The 26,901-nt window shown below is 47.7% G+C and overlaps 1 protein-coding gene and 1 pseudogene across 2 annotated transcripts in view; both read right to left on the reverse strand.

The window, feature by feature from the left end:
• Positions 1-26,901, reverse strand: part of RHPN2 (rhophilin Rho GTPase binding protein 2) — a 57,413-nt gene extending 30,512 nt beyond the window's left edge. Inside the window, exons 1-2 of the mRNA XM_079907962.1 lie at positions 26,682-26,901; positions 12,814-12,929 (exon numbers count right to left, since the gene is read on the reverse strand). Coding sequence (XP_079764088.1) covers positions 12,814-12,929; positions 26,682-26,750 — 185 coding nt within the window. The 5' untranslated portion in view covers positions 26,751-26,901. The remainder of the gene's footprint in view (positions 1-12,813; positions 12,930-26,681) is intronic.
• Positions 15,508-16,747, reverse strand: LOC307178916 (translationally-controlled tumor protein-like; annotated as a pseudogene). The gene is made up of 2 exons: positions 16,464-16,747; positions 15,508-16,248 (listed from the first exon to the last, which is right to left on the reverse strand). The product of its transcript is annotated as a translationally-controlled tumor protein-like (transcript).

A 26,901-nucleotide genomic window follows, 5' to 3' on the forward strand; every position in this document is an offset into this window, starting at 1 on the left:
TTTTAAAACTTACTATAAAGCCTCAGTAATCAAGATGTGGTATTGGCATAAGGAAAGGTAATGGAACTGAACAGAATCCAGAAATACATCCTTACATTTATGGTGAATTGCTTTTGACAAAGGTGACAAGAAAATTCAAGGGGGAAAAAGTCTTTCTGACAAATGATGCTGAAGCAATTGGACATCCCTAGGCATGTCAGTGTCCCCAAGACCACCGCCAGGCTCAGTGATCTATTAGGAGAACTTGCAGGATATAGGACTCAGGATATAGTTGTATGCATTGCTCTGATTTATTACAGCAAAAGGACACAAAGCGAAATCAGCTAAGGGAAAGGTGCATGGGGTGAAGTCTGAAGGAAACCAGGCACAGGTGCTAAGTGTCCTCTCTCCCAAAGGAGTCACACAGGACATGCTAAATTCCTTCAGCAAGCAGTTGTGACAACGCACGTGAAAATGCTATCTTCCAAGGAAGCTCACTGGGGTTTTTACTGGGGGCTGGTCAGGTAGACGCCTCTGCCTAGCATGTTCCAAAATTCAAGACTCCTAGAAGGAAAGCGGTATTCAATATAAACCACATTGTTTGTGCAAATAGTTTAAGTATAGCAAGCTCCTCTTATCAGTTCTGGGAACGGTGGGAACTCTCCTGAAATCTAAGTTTCCAGATACCAGCCAAACATCAACCTTGCAAGCAGGGCTTTCTAAGGATAGCCGTCTCAGGCCGGCTATGATAACTCTTTTCTGCACAATAGGCAAAAAATAAATCTCAATCTAAATTTTACACCAAACCAAATATTAAGTCAAAATAGATCAGAGACCTCAGTAAAAGAGCAAAAACTCCAAAACTTCTAGAAGAAAATCTTCATGACCTTGAGTCTGACAAAGTATTCTTAGCTACACACCAAAAGCACAATCCATAAAAGAAGCAACTGAGGGCTTCCCTGGTGGCGCAGTGGTTAAGAATCCACTTGCCAATGCAGGGGACACAGGTTAAATCTCTGCTCCAGGAAGATCCCACATGCTGTGGAGCAGCTAAGTCCGTGTGTCACAACTACTGAGCCTGTGCTCTAGAGCCCACAAGCCACAACTACTGAGCCCGTGTGCCACAACTACTGAAGCCTGCATGCCCTAGAGCCCACATGCCACAACTACTGAGCCCACGTGCTGCAACTACTGAAGCCTGCGCACTCTAGGGCCTGCGTGCCGCTACTACTGAGCCTGCTTGCTGCAACTACTGAAGCCTGCGTGCCTAGAGCCCATGCTCCGCAACAAGAGAAGTCACCACAATGAGAAACCAGTGCACTGCAACAAAGAGTAGCCCCCGTTCGTCGCAACTAGAGAAACCCTGTGCACAGCAATGAAGACCCAACGCAGCCAAAAAAAATAGAAAATAAAAAATAAATAAACTGCACATAAAGAAAAAAAGAAATCGATTGACTGGACTCAACAAATTTAAAAACTTCTGTGCTTCAGAAGATACCATCTAAATAAAACAATGAAAAAAGACAGACTGGGAGAAAATATTTGCAAATTATATATCTGATAAAGAATCTGTATCCAGAATATATAAAGAGTTCTGTTAATTAAATAACAAAAAGACCACTCAATTTTTTTTAATGGGCAAAAGATTTTTTTTAGTTGATTATAATTGACATACAACATTATACTAGTTTCAGGTACACAACATAATAATTCTATATTTGTATATTTTCAAAATGATCACCACAATAAGTCTATTTGCCACGTGTTACCATACTTAGTGACAGAATTTTTTTCTTGTGATGAGAACTTTTAAGATCTACTCTCTTAGCAACTTTCAAACATACAGTACAGTATTATTAATGATAGTCACTATGCTGTACATCACATTCCCATGACTTATTTTATAACTGGAAATTTGTACCTTTTGACCACATTCACCCATTTCATCTCCCCTGCAGCCCCCACCTCTGGCAACCACCCATCTGTTCTCTGTATCTATGAGCTTGGGGGTTTTTGTTTGTTTTTTTTTTTATTATTTTTTTAAATATTTATTTATTTATTTATCTGGCTGTGCCAGGTCTCAGTTGCGGCACACGGGATCTCTTAATTGTGGCACGCAGGATCTTTAGTTGTGGCATGCAAACTCCTAGTTGTGGCATGTGGGATCCAGTTCCCTCACCAGGGATCGAACCTGGGCCCCCTGAATTGGGAGCATGGAGTCTCAGCCACTGGACCACCAGGTAAGTCCCTAGGAGTTTTCGTTTGTTTTGTTTTAGATTCCACATATAAGTGAGATCACATAGTATTTGTCTTTGTCTGACTTACTTCACTTAGCATAATGCCCTCAAGGTCCATTCATGTTGCTGCAAATGGCAAGATTTCATTCTTTTTTATGGCTAAGTAATATTCCATGGTGTATGTGTTTGTGTGTGTGTGTATCACATTTTCTTTATCCATTCATCCATTGATGGACACTTAGGTTGTTTCCATATCTTGGCTATTGTAAATAATGCTGCAATGAACATAGGGGTACATATATCTTTTCAAATTAGTGTTTTTGTGTTCTTCAGATAAATATCCAGAAGTGGAGTACATAGGTCGTGCGGCAATTCTATTCTTAATATTTGAGGAATCTCAATACTGTTTTCCATAGTGGCTGTACCAACTTACAGACTCACCAACGCTGTAGGAGTGTTGGGATTGTTTTCTTAATTTATCTTTCTGATAGTTTATTATTAGTGTATAGAAATGCAACTGATTTCTGTATATTGTTTTGTATCCTGCAACTTTACTGAACTCATAAAATGGGCAAAAGATTTGAATAAACATTTTACTAAAGAAGTTCTATGAATGGCTAATAAGCACACATGAAAAGATGCTCAAAGTCTTTAGTCAACAGGGAAACGCGTGTTAAAACCATAATAAGATACCAATACACAACTACTAGATTGGCTATGATAAAGAAGACAAACAATAACAAGTGTTAGTGAGGATGTATAGAGAAACTAGAACCCTCATGCACTGCTGAATGTAAATGACATAGCCACTGGGGAAAACAGCTGGGTAGTTTCAAAAAATGTTAAAACATAAACTTAGCATACAACCAAGTAATTGCACTCCTAGGAATCTATACGAAAGAAATGAAAACATATGTCCAAACCAAGACAAGAGTGTGAATGTTTATAGTAGTATTATTCCTAATAGCCCCCAAAGTAGAAAGAAGCCAGATATCTAACTGGCAAATGGATAAGCAAAATGTGCTATATCCGTTGAATGGAATAGTGTTAAGCAGGATGGAGAAACAAACTTTACCCAAATTCTCAAAGCAGAGGTTCTGCCTCCTACTCGAAGACCTTACAGGTGCTAGCTGGAGATCGAGTTCAATCACCAGTAGCCAATAACTTAATCAATTATGCCCCGGTAATGAAGTAATGAAACCTCCATTAAACCCCTAAGTGATGGGGAACTTCCAGGTTGGAGAACACATCGAGGGGCAGGGAAGGAGGCCTGCCTGCAGAGGGGATGGTGGCTCCTCTCCCTCCTCGGCCTGTGGATCTCTTCCACCTGGCTGTTCCTGAGCTGTATCCTTTAAAAATAAACCCCAGTAAAAACCCAGGTCTAAGCCAGGTCTTGCTGAGCACATTTCCTTGAACCATTTTGGCAAGTCCTCAGCCATGGCTCAGGCCAGGTACCAGAACTGTCCTCATCCGTGAAATGGGTCACCAGCCAAGAGCTCCAGCCAGCCAGAGAGACAGTACCTGACTACCTTCTCCTCCTCAGCTGATGAAAATCCATCTACCTGTCATTGGCCAGCTTTGCTCACCACCTGTCCACCTTTCCTCCAGACAGCAAAGCGCTAAACCACTTCTCCTGCAGTTGGCCCTCTCCCCTGGGGCTTCCCCTGCCTTGCACATATTTGGGCCCAACAGTTTCTCTCCGTGGTGCATATATATTCCCTTCTCTCTCTCTCTCTCCCTCTCTCCCCCTCCCTTGCTTCAGCTCGTTCTCCATGACCAATCAACGAGCTTATGCCCCCTCAGAAAGAGCAGCTGTGGCCTGGCTGCAGATAGCGTGGCACTTGCCCTCTCACTGCCCAGTAAGTTTTCACACATGCATGTTTGGACTCCCCAGCCAGGCAAGGAGATATTGGAAGCTCAGTTGGTGAATGTCATTGGTTTGGGAATTTTTTTTGGAGAAGGGCACGATCACCAGTAAGAAATGCATTTATATCACAGCACGGTACACACATGCACCTCCCGCCCCCAAAAACAAAAGTCTCACAAAACCATACTCGGCCGTACATGTGATGCTCTCCAAGATATTCTGTTCGAACTCTAATAACTTCTTTTTTTAAAACAATAATGTTTGAAACTCTCCATTTCTGATTCTCTGACACCAACTGGGTGCCCAATAATTCAATTCAATTCTGACACCAACTCCCAGAGTTAGAAGAGACCCCACAGGTTAAGGGCTCAGTGTCACAAGGCTGCTCCCACTTCGGGGGTCAGTTGCAAGCAGGTGGGGGCAGGGGGAGGGCACCTGAACTTCTGACCAACCAGCTACAAATCAGAGGTTCCCAGAACCCCCTTCTCAGTTTCAATAATTCACTAGAAAAACTGGACAGGTACGTGTAAAAGTATGAAATTAGAACACTCTCTAACACCGTACACAAAAATAAACTCAAAATGGATTAAAGACCTAAATGTAAGGCCAGACACTATAAAACTCTTAGAGGAAAACATAGGCAGAACGCTCTATGACATAAATCACAGCAAGATTCTTTTTGACCCACCTCCTAGAGAAATAGAAATAAAAACAAAAATAAACAAATGGGACCGAATGAAACTTCAAAGCTTTTGCACAGCAAAGGAAACCATAAACAAGACCAAAAGACAACCCTCAGAATGGGAGAAAGTATTTGCAAATGAAGCAACTGACAAAGGATTAATCTCCAAAATTTACAAGCAGCTCATGCAGCTCAATAACAAAAACACAAACAACCCAATCCAAAAATGGGCAGAAGACCTAAATAGACATTTCTCCAAAGAAGATATACAGATTGCCAACAAGCACATAAAAGGATGCTCAACATCACTAATCACTAGAGAAATGCAAATCAGAACTACAATGAGATATCTCAAACCAGTCAGAATGGCCATCATCAAAAAATCTAGAAGCAATAAACGCTGGAGAGGGTGTGGAGAAAAGGGAACCCTCTTGCACTGCTAGTGGGAATGTGAATTGGTACAGCCACTATGGAGAACAGTATGGAGGTTCCTTAAAAAACTACAAATAGAACTACCATACGGCCCAGCAATCCCACTACTGGGCATATACCCTGAGAAAACCATAATTCAAAAGGATTCATGTACCACAATGTTCATTGCAGCTCTATTTACAATAGCCAGGACATGGAAGCAACCTAAGTGTCCATCGACAGATGAATGGATAAAGAAGATGTGGCACATATATACAATGGAATATTACTCAGCCATAAAAAGAAACGAAATTGAGTTATTTGTAGTGAGGTGGATAGACCTAGAGTCTGTCCTACAGAGTGAAGTAAGTCAGAAGGAGAAAAACAAATACCGTATGCTAACACATATATATGGAATCTAAGAGAAAAAAAAAATGTCATGAAGAACCTAGGGGCAAGACGGGAATAAAGACACAGACCTACTAGAGCATGGACTTGAGGATATGGGGAGGGGGAAGGGTAAGCTGTGACAAAGTGAGAGAGTGGCATGGACATATATACACTACCAAACGTAAAACAGATAGATAGCTAGTGGGAAGCAGCCGCATAGCACAGGGAGATCAGCTAGGTGGTTTGTGAGCACCTAGAGGGGTGGGATAGGGAGGGTGGGAGGGAAGGAGACGCAAGAGGGAAGAGATATGGGAACATATGTATATGTATAACTGATTCACTGTGTTATAAAGCAGAAACTAACACACCATTGTAAAGCAATTATACTCCAGTAAAGATGTTAAAAAAAAATTCAGTAGAATGACCCAGAAAACTCAGGAAAACATTTTACTTCCATTTATTGGGGTTTATTTTTAAAGGATACAGCTCAGGAACAGCCAGGTGGAAGAGATCCACAGGCCGAGGAGGGAGAGGAGCCACCATCCCCTCTGCAGGCAGGCCTCCTTCTCTGCCCCTCGATGTGTTCTCCAACCTGGAAGTTCCCCATCACTTAGGGGTTTAATGGAGGTTTCATTACTTCATTACCAGGGCATAATTGATGAAGTCATTGGCTACCGGTGACTGAACTCAATCTCCAGCCCCTCTCTCCTTCCCAGAAGTCCAGGGGTGAGCCTGAAAGTTCCAACCCTCTAAACAGGCTTGGTCTATTCTGGCAAATAGCTCCCCCTCCTGAAGGCCCCCTACCCCCATCAGGTGTCATCGCATTAGCATACAAAAGACATGCAGGAGGTTCCAAGGGTTTTAGGTGCACTGTGCCAGGAACCAGGCACAAAGACCAAATATTTATTTTTTATTATACCACAGCAACCCACTGAATTGATTTCATTACACACCGTGGTTCACAATCTGCCTCTTGTAAAACCTGAGCTACAGAGATGTTATTGAGAACATGACTGATTCACTAGCTGATAAAGTCTACGAGGGTACAAGGGAGGAAATCCTCCCAGCCCTCGGTATTGGGAACAACTTCTTCTTAGCAAATGGTCTGCTTCCAGCTAATGGGTATGAAATGTGTTCCAGGTCACATTCCCTTCTTACTGCCTGCCGGAAAACTCGGAGACAAACATGGCCCACATCTAACAGAGGATATAAGAGCTTGTAGCGTGTACTAGCCTTACTTCCAGCTAAATCTCTTTTAATCTTCTTCCTCCTGCCCCCATATCCTCACTCGCTCCTGTTTTAATCTTACATGCTGTACGAGTGTGTCAGGGTGCCTCAAATACATGTTAGAGTGAGGCAAGACAAACAATTATAACTCCTGGAGGGACAAGACCTTTTCCTACTGTTTCTCTTGGAACCTGACATTGTCCTTTCCACACGGTGGAGGCTTTCAATTTCAGCTGATGAAAGAAAAAAGGGCAGAGTAAAGACCACTCTCTAGAAGCAACGGTGTGTGAGTCGGGGATGGGGCTGGGGGTTTGGGGTATGGGGGGGTGTGACTGGTTCTCAGCAACAGAATGGGTCCAGCTTAAATATGACAATTGAGGCCCTAAGACCCCCACCCAAACACCTGGAGAACCTCCAAATATGCCAACTCCTGATTTTCCCACCTCTAGATACGGATCTGCTACTTATTCTAGACTTGGCAACAATTTGAGATTTAGGATTTGCAACAAATCAATGACCTGCTCTTCGGACATGGACCTCTTCATGAGAGTCATGCGTCACTCCGGAAAAAGCTGGTAGCCAGGTGGGGCTCTCAGGGTGGGTTTCCACAATGCTGACCTTAGGGTGCAACGCTGATTCAGAACGGAAGCCTAGAACGTGTGCTGTTCCTAGTACAGGTCATGATTTCTCACGGATTCACTGGTGTAGGGGGGCTTCTCGAATGAGGTGCCACCGGTTCAACACGGTGGGTGTGCCCAGTTCCCCTGCGCCCCAGCTGGGGGAAGAGCTGGCCCAAATCAGGGATGAAGACCAGAACCTCGGGCTCCTCAGTACTGGTGCTCTGCACCTGGGCTGCCTTTCTGGGTGAAAATGAATCCCTTCTAGGGGCCTTTTTGGAAGAACATGGGTTTTCTCAGCTTTCACTTGGGTACGCTTCTACTCTGAAACCCCTGTGGTCTGATAACTGATGTTACAGCCAAAAGAGGCCCTGAGACCGACCAGGATGAGGCAGTAGGGTGTTTCAGCCCTTTCCTGCCCAGGGTCTCCCTGCCCATGTTCTCCACGGCCTCCTTCTGGCCTGGACCACCAAGGAGAGGCCGTCTCCCTTGGGTTTTTCCTAAAGAGCATACACATACTGCAAAAGTCAAGAATGGAAAGGTGGGACTTCCCTGGTGGTGCAGTGGTTAAGAATCCTGCCTGCCAACGCAGGGGACACAGGTTCGAGCCCTGGTCTGGGAAGATCCCACATGCCGTGGAGCAACTAAGCCCATGCGCCACAACTGCTGAGCCTGCACTCTAGAGCCCGTGAGCCACAACTACTGAGCCTGCGTGCCACAACTACTGAAGCCCACACGCCTAGAGCCCGTGCACTGCAACAAGAAGCCCCTGCTTGCTAAAACTAGAGAAAGCCCGTGTGCAGCAACGAAGACCCAACGCAGCCAAAAATAAATAAATAAATTTATTTTTAAAAAAACTTTAAAAAAAAGAAAAAAAGAATGAAAAGGTGTCCAACTTACTCTGAGTGATAAAGCCACCATATGTGAACAGGAAAAAGAAGGCCACAGTCTATGATTTCCTGAGGCCACTGACAACATCCAGGCATGTCCCTCAAGTTGGAGCCTCTGAGACCTTTTCCACCATAGACACCCCATGGGATGTATGGTTTCTTTGCCCCGAGCCCAAAACTTCTCTAACATCCCCATGTTTTGTCTTAAAGATGTAAATGAATTTGCATTCTGACCCATGAATCTCCATTTATTTTAGTGTAATTTTTCTCTCAAGTCTTTTAGTAAAATTGTCCCTCCAGGAACAGGCTTGTTGACAGGCAACACAGGCTTGTACCAGCTTCACAGACCTTACTGGAACAGTTTGGCCTTAATCTGTCTGACCCCAAATCCTGCTCTGCCAGGGATTCAGGAAAGCTAGAGCAAGTATTGCCCAGTGCCCTCATGTGGCCACCTGGCTAAGGCAGCAGATCAGCCGGTCTGGCAGGACACCTGCTTCCAGCCCATCTCTCAGTGTAGAAAGGCAGGCCTCAGAGTTGGTGCAGGCCCCCAAGGTTTTGGCTCGTACACCCCACTGCCCAGACACCAGCCCCTCTCAGAACTGACAGTGTGAGCGGTCATTAACCTCAAGTCACTCTCATACAGCCCAAATCACCCCAGGGCACCCCTGTCCCAGAACTTCACGACCCTCTGGTCCAGAAGTTGCAAACTGGAAGTCCACGGGACTTGCTCACTTGATTCCCAGGGTGTTATTTCTTCCCCCTTGAATTAGTTGCCGATATTTTAAAATTCAACTATCAGAAGATAAAAAAGGGGACAAAAGTCAGATCTCTCTCTCTTCTCCTGAAAAAAACAAAACAAAGCAAAACTGACGATCTGGCAACCCTGGCCCTGCCCCCTCTATGGGCCACACTGTAGCTGCCGCCCCTCCAGAGAGCATATGCTCTGCTCTTTACTGCAGTCCCCACCACTCCCTAACGCATCACAGCACCAGTCCCAGCCCCCTTCACTCTTTTCCATGCGCACCTGGCCCCGAGAAGGGAACCTGAAGCCCAAAGATATTAAATGACCCACCCCTGTTCAAAGAACCAGTTAGTTAAAATTGAACTATGTGGCAACTTGCTTTAAATTTCACAGAGACCATCTGTTTTTCAGAAACATCATCACGTTCCTACCCCAGCTTTTCTCAAGGGAGGGAAGGGAGCTAGGAAAAGAGAGAGAATATTATCCTTGCTTAGCCTAAAAAAGCACATTGAAAATATCTGATATCTTCCTAATCAGACTCCAGGAAGCTCATGGACTCTTGGCCGATACGGATCGGAGAAGAAGGCCTCGAAGGGGTAGGAAACCAGGCCCCTCAGAGCACCCGCCCAGACTCAAAGCTCCCTGACCGATGCAGGTAAGGACTGGGATCCTCACGTTCCTGCATTTGGGGGGACATTTTCCCAAACGCCCACTCCCCCAAACATTCCAACGGCTCTGCCTTTATCAGGGAGCAACAGTAGGACATTTAGGAACCTGAAAACAGACCGACAGGACGGCAGGGCCCGGTTTATGACTGAAACTACCCTTTGCTGGCAGGGACAATCACCTAATCGGCCACCCAGAAACACTCACGGGCCAGAGCTGGGCTCGGCTACACGCCCTATTTGTTTTCGGGAAACCGTTGGTGCCGGTTAAGTCAGATTAATAAATACCTTTAGGGTTTCCTCTGACAACATTCCCAAGAGAGGGGCACTTTGAGCTTTTAGGTCACTGCAAGAATCATTAACAACCTCACTCCACCCCCACCCCGCCAGCTCAACAACTGCTGACCAGACAATGAGCCTCAGAGAGGCTGTTTGCTGGTGTCATTAACAGAGCAAGACAGACAAAACCGCCCTAGGCCCCACCTTAGCAACGCCAAGTGCCCTGGCCAGAGGGGGCCTCCCTGACCACCCTCCGTCTCCAAGGCCACATCACACTGCATCAGCCTCTATCACATTTCCCTTTCATCGGTGCCCTAGAAAACATCACCTCCTGACGTGAGTGGATTTGTTTGCTTGTGTATTTCGGTTTCCCCTACGAGAGATTAAGCATCAGGAAAGCAGGGCCTCGTCTGAATTGCTTGCGGCCTTATCCCCTCACATCTCAGACATGGCCTGCCACTTAGTAGGTGCTCAGTAAATCCATTTGTTGCGTGAATGGACAGGCACAGGGTCAGAGCTGCCCACCTGCCCCCTCGGCCGCACAGCTGGCCTGGCAAGGTGTCAACCAAAACCCAAGGCCACAAAACACACCAGGGGGACCACACCTGCAGCGTCCTCAGCACAGCAAGCTCAGCACACGGCAGGACTTCCCAAAATCGGGGGTTTGGACTTCCCTGGTGGCGCAGTGCTTAAGAATCCGCCTGCCAGTGCAGGGGACATGGGTTTGATCCCTGGTCCAGGAGGATCCTACATGCCACAGAGCAACTAAGCCCATGTGCCACAACTACTGGGCCTGCACTCTAGCGCCCGCAAGTCATAACTACTGAGCCCATGCACCACAACTACCGAAGCCCACGCACCCTAGAGACCGCCCGCTGCAACTACTGAGCCCACGTGCTGCAACTACTAAAGCCCACACGGATAAAGTCCGTGCTCCACAATGAGAGAAGCCACCGCAATGAGAAGCCCACGCACCGCAACAAAGAGTAGCCCCGCTCGCCACAACTAGAGAAAGCCCACGCGCAGCAACAAAGACCCACTGCAGCCAAAGAAAAAAAACCACAAACAAACAAAATTGGGGGCCTCTCTCGAGCTGTACTGGCCGCTGAGGCCCGCTGTGCAGCAGACCTGACAACTCCCATGTCCAAACTTCTCTGGGGACAGGGACACGGTCAGTCGTTTCAAAAGGTGGAATGTTACCGTATTTTCCCCAGTCTGCTCCAGGAACAGCCTCCCTTCCACCCTGTTACAGAAGTAGCTGGAGAAGAGGTTCCCAGACACTTGGCCACCCCAGGACTTGCATCCTCTGCTAGTCCATGAGCAACAAAACCAACACAGGCACAGCACTGTTGTTCCTGACCCAGGGACAGTGGGTTGCTTATATTATTCTTCTAGGCCTTTGCAGTATTTCACAATAAAAATGCATGAAAGTAATCCACGCACTTTGTTAAAAGAACATTCAAACACTGAAAGGATAAAGTGACAAGTCACGTCTACCCACCCAACCCTGCTCTTACTCCCAAGAGCCCACTCTACTAACAGCTTTTTCTTCGCCCCTTTTGGAAAAAGTCTATGCATACACAAAAGCATATGCACGTATTTTTTAAACACATACGCAGGGCATGCTGTCCTGCGTCTCTCTTTTCCCCCATTTCACACCTCAGAGATCTTTCCTAACGAACAAATACAGACCGATTCAGACATGAATTTACTCCTAGTTCATGGTGAGAAACCCTCCTCTTGTCTTTACTGAGTGCTCGGGTGAGCGGCCCATATGGAAGAGCAGATCACACTGTTCGTACATGTATGTGACCACCAGAGTCTTGTGGCTTTTTTACCAATCCACCTGGTTTGGTGTATTTGTTTTTCCCAACAGCCTCCAATCAGCCTCAGGGCTCCCTAAGGTCTTCAACAGTGAAGCAGACCTACTGGGAACACCCATTATCCATATCCTGCCAGGTTTCCAGGTTCCAGGTCCCAGCAAACACTCCACATGTCTTTCTGAGGCTCCAGGAAGCATCTGTCTCACTTAGCCGGGCAGCAGACATACTGCCTGCCTCCATACCCAGTGCAGAAGGCAGCGTGGGGCTGGCAAGAGTCACCCCTAGAGCTCTGAAGAAGTCTGAACTCTGTAAACAAGAGGAAGCTGCCACATCATCTTGCATTGCATTGAAGGGTGTGGGGAGGGCTTAGAGCTGCCTACAGGTAAGGCCTCTGTGAGTTCTATGATTGATAAGTAACTATGTTACCATCAGAGAATAATAATGAGTGCCCCAAGAGCCCAGAGCTGTACTGGGCCCCTCTCATTAAAGATGGACGCTGGCAATTGAAAGGCTCCTATTCCCTCCTTTCTGCCTTCCTTTTCTCTCTTTCTTTTTTTTTTTTTTTCCCCTTTTTATTTTTTCAAATCTAATGTTTTTAACCTAAGTATAGTTGATTTACAATGTTGTGTTGCCTTTCTTTTCTCTATACATTCAACAAATATTTAGCAAGCAGTGATTCTAGATCAGGCATAGTGCTACGCAGTAGAGAAAACAGGTCCCAAAGAAAGCAGGGAAAACAAACAGGAATCAGATCATTGGACTTCCCCCTTCGCCCTTCTATCCCAAACACACAGACAGGCTGTGTAAAATACTTCTCTTTGACACAACCAAGCTCTAGGCGAGACAGGGCCCGCTCCAGGTGCCAGAAAGGAGGAGGAAACTCAAAGCTAAAACCAAGAGCTGAGAGAGGAAGCTGGGCAGGCCTGGGAGTTTAGGAAATAGATGGACAGGCCTCAGGAGAGCCCGGGCTCCCAGCCAAGGTGGTAGAGCCAGCAGACACCTACTTCAGAAGGTTCTCCGCTCCCGTTCTCATCCGCACGGCTTTCAGGATCTGCTGGTTCAAGGCAGCCCTCTGGTTCTGCAGTTTGCTCCGGCCAGTCTGTGCGAGGGGATTGCAACCCTGAGGGAAAACAAGAGATGCCCCTTCAGAGGTCAGCCACTCTAAAAATGATGACAAACGTCTAATACAACAGAAAATGTTTTAAAAACTCATTTTTTCTGAAAGTAAAAGTAATATATTTTCCAACATGGAAAATATATAAAATACGAAAAATATTTAAAAAGTCAGTCCTAATAACACAACTCCAAAACAGCCACTGTGATTGGTTTCTTTCCTGCCCACCTATTTTACAATATATGCATATTGTTACTTTCCACATTAGTGGCTGAGTAGGGAGTTCCCCAGACCAGCCCCATGTCTGGAGTTTCACAGGACTCAGCATACAGTTGCACTCAACAGCTAAGATTTATGACAGCAGTTTAGTAAAGATACATAGCTGGATCATAGGGAAGCAGAGGTAGAGTCTGAAGGAATCCACGTGCAGGCTTCCTTATGCTTTCTCTGTCCTATGACGGGTCACACAAAGCACACCCTTCCCCCAGCAACAAAAATGCAGCAACATGCATGCAGTGTCACTGCCCAGGTTGGCCCATTAGAAAATCAAATTCATGGTTTTTATTAGGGGCTGATCACAAAGGCACCTTCTGCCTAGCACATACCAAAATTCCAGGCTGCCGAAAGGAAAGCAGGTGTTCATTGCAAACCACATGGTTTTCGCCATTAGTTTAGACACAGCGAGCCAACTTCATCACTTAGGGGATGAAAGGAACACTCCAAGGGCCAAGCTCCCAGAGACCAGGCAGGGGCCAACCTTGCAAGCAGGTCTTCCTAAGGAAAGCAGCCTCAGGTCTGCCATGTTAACCCTTTTCTGCACAGTGGCACACATAGGCTATCATGTTTTCTCACTTTATCATGAAGTGATAGAAGTGCTTCTTTGTTATGAAGTGCTCCTCAAAACCATGATTTTAATAATCGCATAATGTTGCCTTTTTTTAGGATTTACCATTTCCTTATGGTCAGACAGATTGTTTCCAAGTATCTGCTATTATCTATAATTATTTGGTGCATATTTGTAAACACGAATCTTTGTAAACCTCAAGTTTTTCCTTTAAGGTATATTTCTAGGACTGAGTTACAGGGCATCTAACCTCTTTAAGCCCCCTCCTCCCCCTTAGCACCAGCCCAATTATCCTCCAGCAAAGAAAGGTACTCTCTATTTCCTGTCCCTTCTCCCCGATAGCATTAGGCAACCATGAGTCTATTGATAATTCCTGTCTGTATAGGCTTGCTTATTCTGGACATTTCACTTAAGTGGAATGATACAGAATACAGTCTTTCGTGATGGGCTCCTTTCACTCAGCATAATGTTTTCAAGGTTCCTCCGTGGTGTAGAACATATCAGTACTTCACTCCTTTTTGTCCCTAACACTCCAATCAATATGAACATTCATTTATCCATTCATCAGTTGATGGACATTTGAGGGTGTTTTCACTTGTTGGCTCTTATGAATAGGGCTGCTTATTTGTGTGTAAGTTTTTATGTGGATGTATGTTTTCCTTTCTTCTCTTGGCTATAGATCTAGGAATGGAACTACTGTGTCATATGGTTAGTTCTATGTTTAACCGTTTGAGGTCAAACTATTTCCCAAAGCGGCTAAAACATTTTACATTCCCACCAACACTAGACGAGGGTTCCAATTTACCCCTATCCTCATCAATACTTGTTATTGTCTTTATTAGAGCCAACCTAGGATGTGTGCTATCTCACTGTGGTTTTGATTTGCATTTCCCTTATGGTTAATGATGTTAAACATCTTTTCTTGTGCTTATTGGCCATTTATGTATCTTTGGAGAAAGATCAATTCAGATTCCTTGCCCAACTTTTTTTTTTTTTTTTTTTGCCACATCACAGGGCATGCGAGATCTTAGTTCCCCAATCAGGGATCGAACCCTCGCCCCTAAAGTGGAAGCGCAGAGTCTTAACCACTGGACCGCCAGGGAATTCCCTCCTTGCCCTTTTTTTCTTCTTTTTGCGGTACGCGGGCCTCTCACTGTCGTGGCCTCTCCCGCTGTGGATCACAGGCTCCGGACACGCAGGCTCAGTGGCCATGGCTCACGGGCCCAGCCGCTCCGTGGCATGTGGGATCTTCCCGGACCGGGGCGCGAACCCGTGTCCCCTGCATCGGCAGGCAGACTCTCAACCACTGCGCCACAAGGGAAGCCTCCTCCTTGCCCATTTTTAAACTGGGTTATTTTTTACTGTTGAGTTTAAAGTATTATTTCCAATCTTTGCCAAATTGATATGCAAAAAACAGGTATCCCATGCTCCCAATTTGCAAGGATTATTAGTGAAGATAAACATTTTTTTTCATATATTATTGATCACTTGAATTGCTTTTTCAGTGAATTGTCTGTGTTCTCTATTCATTATTTCCTGGGGTATTTAGATTACAATCAGTGTTTCATTGTGAAAAGTTTAAAATCAGAAAAAGAGTTTCCTTTTTTTAGCTGTGCGTCTTGCGGGAGCTTATTCCCCACCAGACACTGAACCTGGGCCACCACAGCGAAAGCGCCAAGTCCTATAACCACTGGACCGCCAGGGAATTCCCATCCTCTTTTTTTTTTTTTCTTCCAACTGTGTTAGTCTCTTTTTATTCTTTTGGTAATTTCTTCCAGAGTTAATCACTTCCATTTGTAGGTGATGAAATGTGTAAGAAATCCACTTCAAATGTTGGCACTGCTATGAGCATGGTCTTTCCCTTTACTTCAACTGAATCACTGTTGATTCTTGTGTATATTCCAAGTCCCGGAAGTGGTTTTCACTGTGGAAGTTATCTGAAGATGGTCTTATGCTTTCTAGTAGTGGTCTACCACCAGGTTCTAGCTTCTCCAGGAAGGCTACACAGGATGGATTTAGATATTACATACTAAACTAAGAGGCATTCTCTAAATTGAGTTTAAACGCATTTTATTTTTAGACAACCTACATGACATTTTTTTTTTCTCAAAAACAATGCCTCCGCTCCAAACAGATCAACATCAAAACGAAGAGCTCAAGATGACATCAGTCCCATTTGTCTAAGTCCTGGTGTTGTGTGGATGAAAAGCGGCAGCCGGCCAGTTATGGCGAGCAGGTGATAGATCCAAACAGCCAAATTCATTGACATTTTTCCATTTCTAGACCATCCTTAGAAGAAAATCATATATGGGGTCACACCATCCTCACGGTAGTCCAGCAGAGCAGCCATGCTATCTGGATTCATGTTTTCACCAATAAAGAACTGATCGTTTTTGAAATGAGCAAGGATGTGCTTGATTTGTTCTGCAGTCCCTGTCATAAAAGGTTTTACTCTTTCTGGTCTCTGTCCTTCAAGCTTCCCTTTGATTAACTTCATGTAATCTTTTTTTTTTTTGCGGTACGCGGGCCTCTCACTGTTGTGGCCTCTCCCGTCGCGGAGCACAGGCTCCGGATGCGCAGGCTCAGCGGCCATGGCTCACGGACCCAGCCGCTCTGCGGCATGTGGGATCCTCCTGGACCAGGGCACGAACCCGCGTCCCCTGCATCGGCAGGCAGACTCCCAACCACTGCGCCACCAGGGAAGCCCTTCATGTAATCTTTGATGTACTTCTTGTAGGCTTCTTTTGTGAAGCTGGTTTCCTGCAAGTGATGGTTCATGACAATAACCACACCAGTGATTACTGTGCAGTCGGTACCTTCGCCCTCGGGGCCTTCAGCGGAGGCAGTCATCAATGTTACCCTCTGTCCTACTGACCATATTCCCCTCCACCTCCAGACACAGCCCGTCCGAGACCTCCTGGATCTTGTGGATGTCAGAGAACATTTCATTATGGCTGATGAGGTCCCGGTAGATGATCATGATGGAGGGAGACATCGGTGGCACTAGCTTAGTAGGAGCCCGGAGCTCAGAGGGAGCGTGGTGCAGTCGGAGCGGCGCTCGGAGGGGAAGGGGGAGCAGGTGGAAAAGCTTTTTTTTTTTTTTTTAAATTAAAGTAGCATTGATTTACAATATTGTGTTAGTTTCAGGTGTACAGCAAAGTGATTCAAAAAATTTCCTTTTAGCCTAATAGTGTTTTTCCCACCCCAGCAGGTAGAAGCCCAGAGATCTGAGGGAACGCTCCATTCCTTTCTGAAGCTTATCTTTCGGTTCCGCCCTGACGGACTTGTAATCACACCCTGGGCGTGGCTGGTGGACAGTATTTGGTGAGGGGACTGCCCTTTCTCTCTACGTCACTGCCTTGGTCACTGCCATCACAGCTCCACACATACCTAGCCTCCCACACCTCTGCCCAAGCCACATCCATGGCCTTGACCCCAAGGAAGAAGAAATGGGTTCTCTGCAGCCCCAACCTTCTCAGGCATTCCCATATCAGTGGCCTTTAGACTAGAGGGTCAGAAATACGTTACATCTCTCCTTCCACAAAGATTTTTCACTCTCCCATCCCAGCAGGTGGCCACCCACCTGTCCCCCATGCAGCCGCCCAAATTCAAATTACACAGATATTCAGAATCTGAGCTGGAATAGTCTTAAAATTAACATCTTTCAAACCATTAAATGATCCCTGATTTAAAATAAAAATCAGAAAACTAATTCTCTCTTTTCAGATCTAAGATTAAAATGTCTTTAATATTAAGATAACTTAATAGTAAAGGGCTAAAGTAATTGTCACTCTCTTTCCTTTCCACGTCCTAAAATTACTACGAAGGGATGGCTCAATCTGACTTAAAATTACATGGCTCACCAAGGCTGTGTTCTATTTTACAGAGAAGCCTTAATAACTAATTCCTTTACATACATTCCCAGAGCTAAGATTACGCAGCCATTCCCTCTCACGGATAAGAACTTTTTCCTGCTCCCATACTTCACCCAACTTCTGGCTGGCCTGGAATCACTACACCCTAACCAGCCCACAGATGTAGGGTCAAGTTTCCAGATAAGACATAGGAATGCTTAGGATTAGATTTGACTGAGTAATTGGACCGCAAACTACATTACTTCTTACTGACATGTAGGAATGCCAGACCTGTTGGAAACACCAGAAACGCCCGCAGGGCTGTTTGGAAACTTCCCAGAGCCCTGAGAGATGAATCTGGGCAAGACTGTCCAAAAGACCCCCTGGCATCACCAGAGGCTGCTAGCTGTCCACCGGCCCCTGCCAGGGGTTCTCTGCTAGTGGGGACCCACAGTCCTCAGCCATACCTTAGTTCTTAATTGGTTCACAACAGGATGTAGAGCTGCTCCAAACTGAACTGAGGGTTTGTGCCCAGGACTGAGGCAGCACCTGTCACGCCTGCCTGGCCTGGGAAGTGGGGAGGGATTGGGGGGAACAAATGAACTGTCCTTGCCTCTAGGGTCACTGTCCACAAGTCTTACAGTGAAGTTGAGAGTCTGTCCACTACACAGAGTCTGTCAGTTACCTGACCAGCCTAAGGTTTGGGCATTGGCGTCAGTCTCAATACGTGGAAGGATGGTCCGACTGCCAACACCCAAGAAAAGCAAGTACTGAGTAAAGCTCAGCTTCCTCACTAGCTTAGTGGCGTCTCCCACGTTGTCAGTCAGCCCACGTGGACTCTGATATGGCATCTCGGACCCCACAGTTCTGAGGCTTGGAGGGTAAGTGAGCTACTCAAGATGCTAGAGGCAGTAAGGGTGGGAGGAGGACTTAAGCCCACGTCCTTCCTGCCACTCTGAGATGAGCCTGAGCAGCAGGAATGTGTGGGAATCGGGGACAGCTCGCCCACCAACCCCCGGACACCCCTTACGTGCTTCCTGGCTGAGGGCTGCCCAGCTCAGTGCATATCTTTTGGCCACAGTGACCCACGGTCCCACTCTCCCACCTCGCAGCCCATAGCGGTCAGGGGTTATAAATCCATGCTCCCACACCTCCCTTCCAAGGGAAAGGACATCTGATTCATGCTTGGCTAGTTGTAAAACCAAAGGCCCCAGCCCTGAGTTTGATTCAGGGTGAGCACCTGACATAGGACAACAGAGCCCATCAGGAGGGGCCTTCATTTTTCCCCATCAGCCTTGAACCTAGGAGGATGTGAGACTGGGCAGCTGCAGCCACGTTACCACTGTGGGGGGAGTGTCTCCCCCCAAATGAAGCCAACCTAGGGGGAGCAGAGCTGAGAAACTGAGTTTTGGGGGCAGCATTTGAGCCCTAGATCAAGGCAGGCCTGAAGCCATTCCTCTGGGCTTCTCAGTTACAGGAGCCAAATGCATTCCCTTTCTTGCCTAAGCCATTTTTTAAAAATTGAGGTATAATTTACACATAATGAAATACATAGCTTTTTAAGTACATAGTTCAATGAGTTTGGATAAACGTGTATACCTATGTAACCACTATTCCAATCAGAATATAGACCATTCTCATTACCCACCAAGGCAACCAAGACTCTGATTTCTATCACCGTAGACTTTTGCCTGTTCTAGAATGTCATATAAATGGAATCATAGGGCATGTATGCTTTTGTGTCTGGCTTATTTTGCTCAATAGTATGCTTTGAGATTCATCCATGTTGTACTTACCAGTGGTTTGCTCCTTTTAATTGCTGAGTAGAATTCCATCGTAGGAATGTACCATGGTGTGTTTATCTGCCTAAACCATTGGGGATTCGATCTTCTGGTAACCACAACTAAGAAAGTCTTAAGTAGAATAAGTTCACCCAGAGTGAAAACTCTATTTGTTAATATACACGCACATGCCTTTAGGGTATAGTTAAGTTGTTCAGCTGGGAAACAAGTTAAGAGCAGCACCTAGGCAAAAACCGAAGTCAGTGGATTTGGAAGAAAGGAAAGGCTACTTGACCTACAACATGCAGAGACTGACAGTGAAAAGGCAGATAGGCCAGGCCACTGGGAAGGCAGACACAGGGTAGGGAGCAGTCTTTCCTCCCCAGCAGGGGGTGGGGGGGCCCTGCTCTAGGCAGTGCCTGGCGCTTGGCCCTCCTCCACCCCAAGAACCAGTGAGGGCCTTTCTTCCACGCAGCCAAAGTTAAAGCCCACACATGTAGATGCGTCTTCAGCAAACTGAGGGCACAGTGTGAACTTGAAGTCTCTAGGTCAGGAGTAAGACTGAGTGAGGGTGACCATGCAGGGTCCCCTGGCTCGTGACCCTCACGCAGGGCATGGAAGAGTGGGGTGCTTTTTGCTGCCTCTCCAGCACGAAGATATTTTCTCTGCCTTCCTTCCTAGTCATGCAACCCCTCACTCAACCACCAAGCTCTGGAAAACAGAATTGTTTGTTTATGAGTTAGCCAGAAGCTGTCAACCAGAAAGCATAGAAATAGCATGCAATACCCTGCAATACACAAAAATACATCTAATTTAACTTTTCACCATGCTGGAGACTCAGGGCAGTTTGGATGAACAGAATCTACCTTTTCCGCATCCATAAAAATTAAAACATGAATTTGGCACTTGTAAAGAGGTCTCCTCCCCTTCCAGGATCTCTGCCAGGTGCCTCCCTCTGGCGTCCCCATCCATTCACATAGGGGTAGGGGGCCACAATATGAACAGACTCCCTTCAGTCACTTCTACAAATCTTTACAGACACCTACCGTGTGTGTACAAAGTGCGTGCCACTCTACAAAGATTTACAATCACCAAAATTTCTAAGAGACAAATGTATTTTCAGACCCAACTGATGACCTGTTTATTTCAACTGGTAGGATGTACACACCACTAGTGAGCAGTCCTTGGTGGGGGGAAGATGGTATGTGCGTGTGATTTTGTACACTTCTGTTATTACCCTTTTTTACAACAATTTATGTTACTTTTATAATACAATAATATTGGAGAAAAAGAAACTACTTCTGAAGTTGTAGTTTTGGATCACCTGCCTTTTTCTCCTCTTAGAATCCAATCGAAACAGGATTTTCTACGGCATATGGCCCTAGTGAACTCCGTGGGTCTGACTAGCAAGGCCAGAAGGACGTGCATCTCTCCCTGTTTCTGGCGCTACGGGCAGGAGACCTTGCCCCCAGCTGGCACCCCTTGCTGCCAGCTCTGCCGGACACTCAGTCTGGCTGAGCTGCACCTGCGGTTCCGCTTTCCTCTGTGGCCACCTGCAATACAGCCTTTGTGTCACGAGACTCTAGGAGGAAGTGGTGGTCAGGCTAAAGGCAAGTGGTGATCAGGCTAAAGGCAATGCCCTGTATGATCAGGTGGTGTCTTGGAATCCGTCCAAATAGCCCCAGGAAGCAAGGGACATTTACAGTGTTACAGCTCATCATGCTGACTCTCCTCTGAGTCACCTGAAAATTCTGTTCCTGCCAGGGGACCCCCTCCTGGCCAGGATCCCGCAATGTGACGAGGAGTTTGTCCACCACGCCCTCTGGGCTGCTGGTGTGCACCAGTGCAGCTGGACAGACCCTCACCAAGGCCATGATCAGCCTGGATCCAGCCTGGCCTGTAGGGTCTGGCTCTGACCATGGTGGGGTAGCGGGTGGGGAAGAGGCAGCAGCACAAACTTTTACACCCTTCCTCCTCCCTCCCCCACCCCCACCTGGAGAAACATCATCACTACCCAATAAAAATGGGGCAGGGACTTCCCTGGTGGTGCAGTGCTTAAGAATCCGCCTGCCAATGCAGGGGACACGGGTTCGAGCCCTGTTCCGGGAAGATCCCACATGCCGCAGAACAACTAAGCCCGTGCGCCACAACTACTGCGCCTGGGCTCTAGAGCCCACGAGCCACAACTGCTGAGCCTGAGAGTCACAACTACTGAAGCCCATGCGCCTAGAGCCCGTGCTCCGCAACAAGAGAAGCCACCACGGGCTTCCCTGGTGGCACAGTGGTTGGGAGTCTGCCTGCCGATGCAGGGGACGCGTGTTCGTGTCCCGATCCGGGAGGATCCCGCATGCCACGGAGCGGCTGGGCCCGTGAGCCGTGGCCACGTGGGCCTACGCGTCCGGGGCCTGTGCTCCGCAACGGGAGAGGCCGCAACAGTAGGAGGCCCGCATACCGTAAAAAAAATAAATAAATAAAAAGTAAAAATAAAATAAAGGGCTTCCCTGGTGACGCAGTGGTTGAGAGTCTGCCTGTCGATGCAGGGGACACGGGTTCGTGCCCCGGTCTGGGAAGATCCCACATGCCGCGGAGCGGCTGGGCCCGTCAGCCATGGCCGCTGAGCCTGCGCGTCCGGAGCCTGTGCTCCGCGACGGGAGAGGCCACAACAGTGAGAGGCCCGCGTACCGCAAAAAACAAACAAACAAAAAAAAAAACAAACAAAAAAATAAAATAAAATAAAAAAAAGAGAAGCCACCACAACGAGAAGCCCGTGTGCTGCAACGAAGATCCAACGTAGCCAAAAATAGATTCTCAAAAAAAAAAAAAAAAAGATGGACTGGATGAGCCCCCATGACCCACCCTGTGCTCCTCAGACTCAGCCCAGCATGTCCTTCCACATGTGCTTATATAAGATGCACACGTGTGTCTAATGTGAAATTACACCCCACTAAGATGAATGGTGCAGAGGAGGACCTAAGAGGAGCCTCTGGGTTAAAAAAAAAAAAAAAAAAAAAAATTCTCTTCCTTCCTTCTCTGCTGGAGCCTTGAGGAAATCCAGAGTAAACAGGGACCACGAACCAGGACACAGTGAACCTTGGGGCCCTGTCCAGCCTGGAGGCTTCTGTGAACAAGAAACAACTTCTCCTCCAGCTCTTGGGTAAAAACAATGGAGCTAAATTCATTTCGGGCCATTAGTGCTCCCAGAGGACGGTGAGGCAGAGATAAGGTCCCACAATGCTGCACTTTGTACTGAAGGTCTTCTTCCCCTTACTGCTAAGGTCTTTCATTTAGGCCCTTTCAACAGCCTTTCTCTAGTTTTTTTCTAGCTAGTTTTCTCTTGACCAAGAATAGGTTTTCCTGTGGGTTTCAGGACTATAGCCCCCAGAGAGCCCTGGAGATGGGACCAGCTCTCAGGATGTAGTGTCTTGGAAATGTGTATTACTCTGCATTAACTATAGGCCCAAACACACATTCTTCCAAGACTTTCATTAGGATAAGCATAAAAATCTGTTTGGGAAAAAGAAACTCCATTTCCACTGGTCATTCTTTTAAGAAAATAATTTAGTATTTAATTATTCTTATAGAACTGTACCTCTATTTAAACATATTAGTGTCAAGAAAGAAAACAAAAAGTGAGAAGCCAGAGAAGAGAGAAACATATTGTGATAGACCAGAAAGTATTCTGTATTTGCATTTTTTGTTTTTTTTTTTTTGTTCTACATGGGCCTCTCACTGTCGTGGCCTATCCCGCTGCGGAGCACAGGCTCCGGACGCACAGGTTCAGCATCCATGGCTCACGGGCCCAGCCGCTCCGCGGCATGTGGGATCTTCCAGGACCGGGGCACGAACCCGTGTCCCCTGCATCAGCAGGCGGACTCTCAACCACTGTGCCACCAGGGAAGCCCTTTTGTTTGTTTTAAATTCAGAGAGCCCCCTGCCCCAAGCTGCTCACCCAGGAGGCCAGGGTCTGTACTGGTGTCCATGTCTGACCTGCGGCCAAACTGAGTCCTTGTCCTCGGGCTCTGTACAGCCATGTCCTGCATAACCTCAAGAAGGCCCTGATTTGCCAGGGGGCCCTCTCTGCCAAAGACCGTCTCACACGTTCAGGGTCCAAGACCAGCAGGCAATAGGAACCTCCTCATTCTAAACAAACCTGTCTTCTTCTCTCTCCTCTACCCCCATCCCCCCCAAGCAACTATTTTCTCTGCCCTTCTTCCACCTGTACTCCACCACACTGACTTGAAAGATTTTTCTTTAATGTGGACCATTTTTAAAGACTTAATATTTTATTGAATTTGTTACAATATTGCTTCTGTTTTGTTTTTTGGGTTTTCGGCTGCGAGGCATGTGGGATCTTAGCTCCCCGACCAGGGATCGAACCCGCACCCCCTGCATTGGAAGGTGAAGTCTTAACCACTGGATCGCCAGGAAAGTCCCCACCACACTGACTTTTGCCCCCAGTTCTCCACCTACTCATTTACCAACAGTCCCCTAAAGGACTAAACCCAGTATTTTCCAGGGCTCTTCTGACTTGTCAACCTCATCTCTCCACTAAAAAGATCTCTTCTCTCAGCTGCCTTGATACTGTCACCCTCTGGGCTTGTTTACCATCTCTCTGCCTGTCCCTTAAATGGAGGCATTATTCTCTTCTGCCTTGGGTCCTTTTTCACAATATCCCACTGCCTCCCACACTGGTGTCCCCCAAAGCTGCATCTCCAGCCAGGGTGCTCTCATGGCTGCCGGGTTCATGGAGTGGACTCCCCACTGGGACCACCATTCAGATGTCGCTTAGGGGCCTCGAGCCCACCACCTCTACCTCAGCCTCCTGGTTGCCCCGCCTCAGTGAGGCGCCTGACCATCCCCCCAGACACCAAAGGGCAGACGTTTTGGACTCCCATCAGCAGCACTTCCCCACCATATTTGGTCCATTAGTTCTTCCCATCCCTGTTGACTGCCTTTGCTCAGGCCCTCATCACTGCACCCTCCCCACTGGGATCCCTGCCTCCAGTCTGGACCCCTGGTTTGAGTTAGGGGTGCAAGCTGTTGGAAAGGATGGGTGGTGAGGCTGTGCTTACCTAGTGCTTTACATAACTGACTGAAAAGTCATCAGTAGATCGTATCGGAGTAGGACAGAGACAATACGAGGATTAACCTTCCACACTCCTCCCTGCCTGGCTCCACCATTGCCTCTCCCCCATCGCTCACCTACTGATCACTCAGCTTTCCAAGTGGTCTTTCTGTGACACAAATCTCACACGTCTGGTCCTGCATGAAGCACTTTGATAGATCTCCAGGTTACCTTCCCATGCATCCAGGATGCATGACTCCCGAACAGCCTAGTTCCCACTTACACCTCCACACCCCCAAGGGTTCACTCACAAACGCTCACAAGCCTGTGCCTTCACCCATGCTGTTCCCTCTACCTGTTCATCCTCCCCTCCTTCACCTCTCATTCAAGGAGCACTGGTTTTAGGACAAACTGGCTCAGATCACACAGCAGGGAAAGTTCCATGTTGACACCTTTTATTAACCTTGTACTAGGAACACTCTTTGGACTACTGTGACGTAGCACAATGATCATTACAAGGTCTTGTTTTCCAAAGAGATGTTTCTAATTGCAAACCAGTGATTCATCTTATTTTGCACCCATGATTCTCTTTATCTACCACCAGAGAAACCGCAACTGAAAAACACTCAGCTTTGCATCCTTTCACAGTTCCCTTGTCTTCCACTCAGTCCTATGCACATCCTCCCCTGGAAAACATGTTCTGGAAGACAAGGGAACATAACCCTGGCACGTGTTCACCACCTCTTCTGCCCCTTCCTCTGTTGTTTCCCCCAGATGCTGCTATAGGTCCAGACCTCCACCTGTTCAGAGGACAATTTGGGGAGGAAATGAAGTCCCAGAAAGATGCAGCAACTTGCTGGAGTCTACACTGCAATTTTGTGGGGGAGGCAGTCAGGATTTGAGGCCCTAGGCTGAGATCTAGGGATTCCCAGGCCTGGCCTCCTTCTGCAGTTCCATGGCCTGTGATGCTCTGTCCCCAGTGCCACACATAATTAGAAGTTATAATCCTATAATTCCATGATGACATCTTTTAACTTAAATACACCTTAAAACTACTCCTTTTTTTTTTAACCAAAAAGAATTTTTCCAACTCTGTCCTCACCTGTTTCCAGATTCTCCTCCTGCCCATCCTCTAGGGCCACTGCTCCTCACCAGAAAGCAAAAGCCCAAAGGCAGCGTCATGGGAGGAGGAAGACGCCAAGAGCATTCACTGACTGGATCATTAGGTGTGGAACAATTGAGAATTGACTGTTCTGTGGGAAACAGTTTCACTGCCCTGTTTATAATTTCGTCCTCTGCCTTCGGTTATAGAAGTTATAAAAAAAAACAATTTCTCAACCCACCTAGTCAAACATGGCCAAGAGTCAAAGGCTATTTTTAGACTCATGGGGACAAGGAAGAAGGATGGAAGGTGTCCCCGTGCCTCCGGGCTCAAAAGCATCTTTGTAGCCCAGGCCTTGCAACCTACGGACATCCCAGCGACCCCGCTCCGTGGATTGGAGCCACTTTTGACGGGCTGAGCTGCGAACCTTCAGGGCGGGAGGCCACGGTATGTACCAAGCTCCCGCGGAGCCCGCACCTCCCGCAGGTCTACCCAACAATCGGATAAATCCGCTTTAGCGAAAAGTGGTGAGGGGGCGAAACCGCTGCCCTCACGTCTGCAGCGCGTACGCCCTCCCGGGCAACTAGGGGCAGAGATGGGAGCGACGCCCGAGGTCCCCTCCCATCCTCGAAAAAGTCGAAGAGGCAAACACTGGAAGCATTCTGGAGGCAAAAGCGCAACGCCATCCCTTCTGAGGGGCTCCTATTTCCACGCGCCCCGGCCAAGCGCTTGGGTGGAAGCTGGGCTCGGGTCCCCACGCGCCGCAACGCCGAGGGCGCCAGCGCACTGGGAACCGGTCCCTTCCCCAGGGCCGCGGGACGGCCGACGGGGGCGACCCCGAGCACCTCTCCTGGTCCTGTCCTCCGCTGGCACCTGCGCGAGGAGGCCCAGACACCACTCCCTAGCCCCGTAAGTCACCTGCTCTCGGCCGCCGGGTGCACCGCCGCCGCACCCCTCCACTCCGACCCTCCGCCGGGCGCGCCCCGGGCCAGCGCGCCCCCTCCCCCTCCAGGCCTGGTCGACCCCGGCCGCGCGCCCCGCAGCCCCCTCCACAGCCTGGGGGGAAAGAAGTCTGGAGCTCGCAGAATCCTAGCCCACCCGAAGCCGCCCACCTTCCGAAAGTAGCCGTCGTCCTCCTTCTCCAGCGGTTGGGGGGCCGCGGGAAGCAGAGTGTCAGTCATGCTGGCAGCGCGGGAGCGCAGAACAGACTGAAGCTCATCTGCGCGCTGGCCAGAGAGGGCGCCTGGCCCCGCCCCGCCCCGCCCCGCCTGAGTGACCGCCCCTCTAGCTCTGCCTGAGGTCCGGCCGGGGGCCCTGGAGACCAAACCAGGC

Source organism: Stenella coeruleoalba (genome assembly GCF_951394435.1).
Source record: "Stenella coeruleoalba genome assembly, chromosome: 20".
In the NCBI taxonomy this organism is placed as follows: domain Eukaryota; kingdom Metazoa; phylum Chordata; class Mammalia; order Artiodactyla; family Delphinidae; genus Stenella; species Stenella coeruleoalba.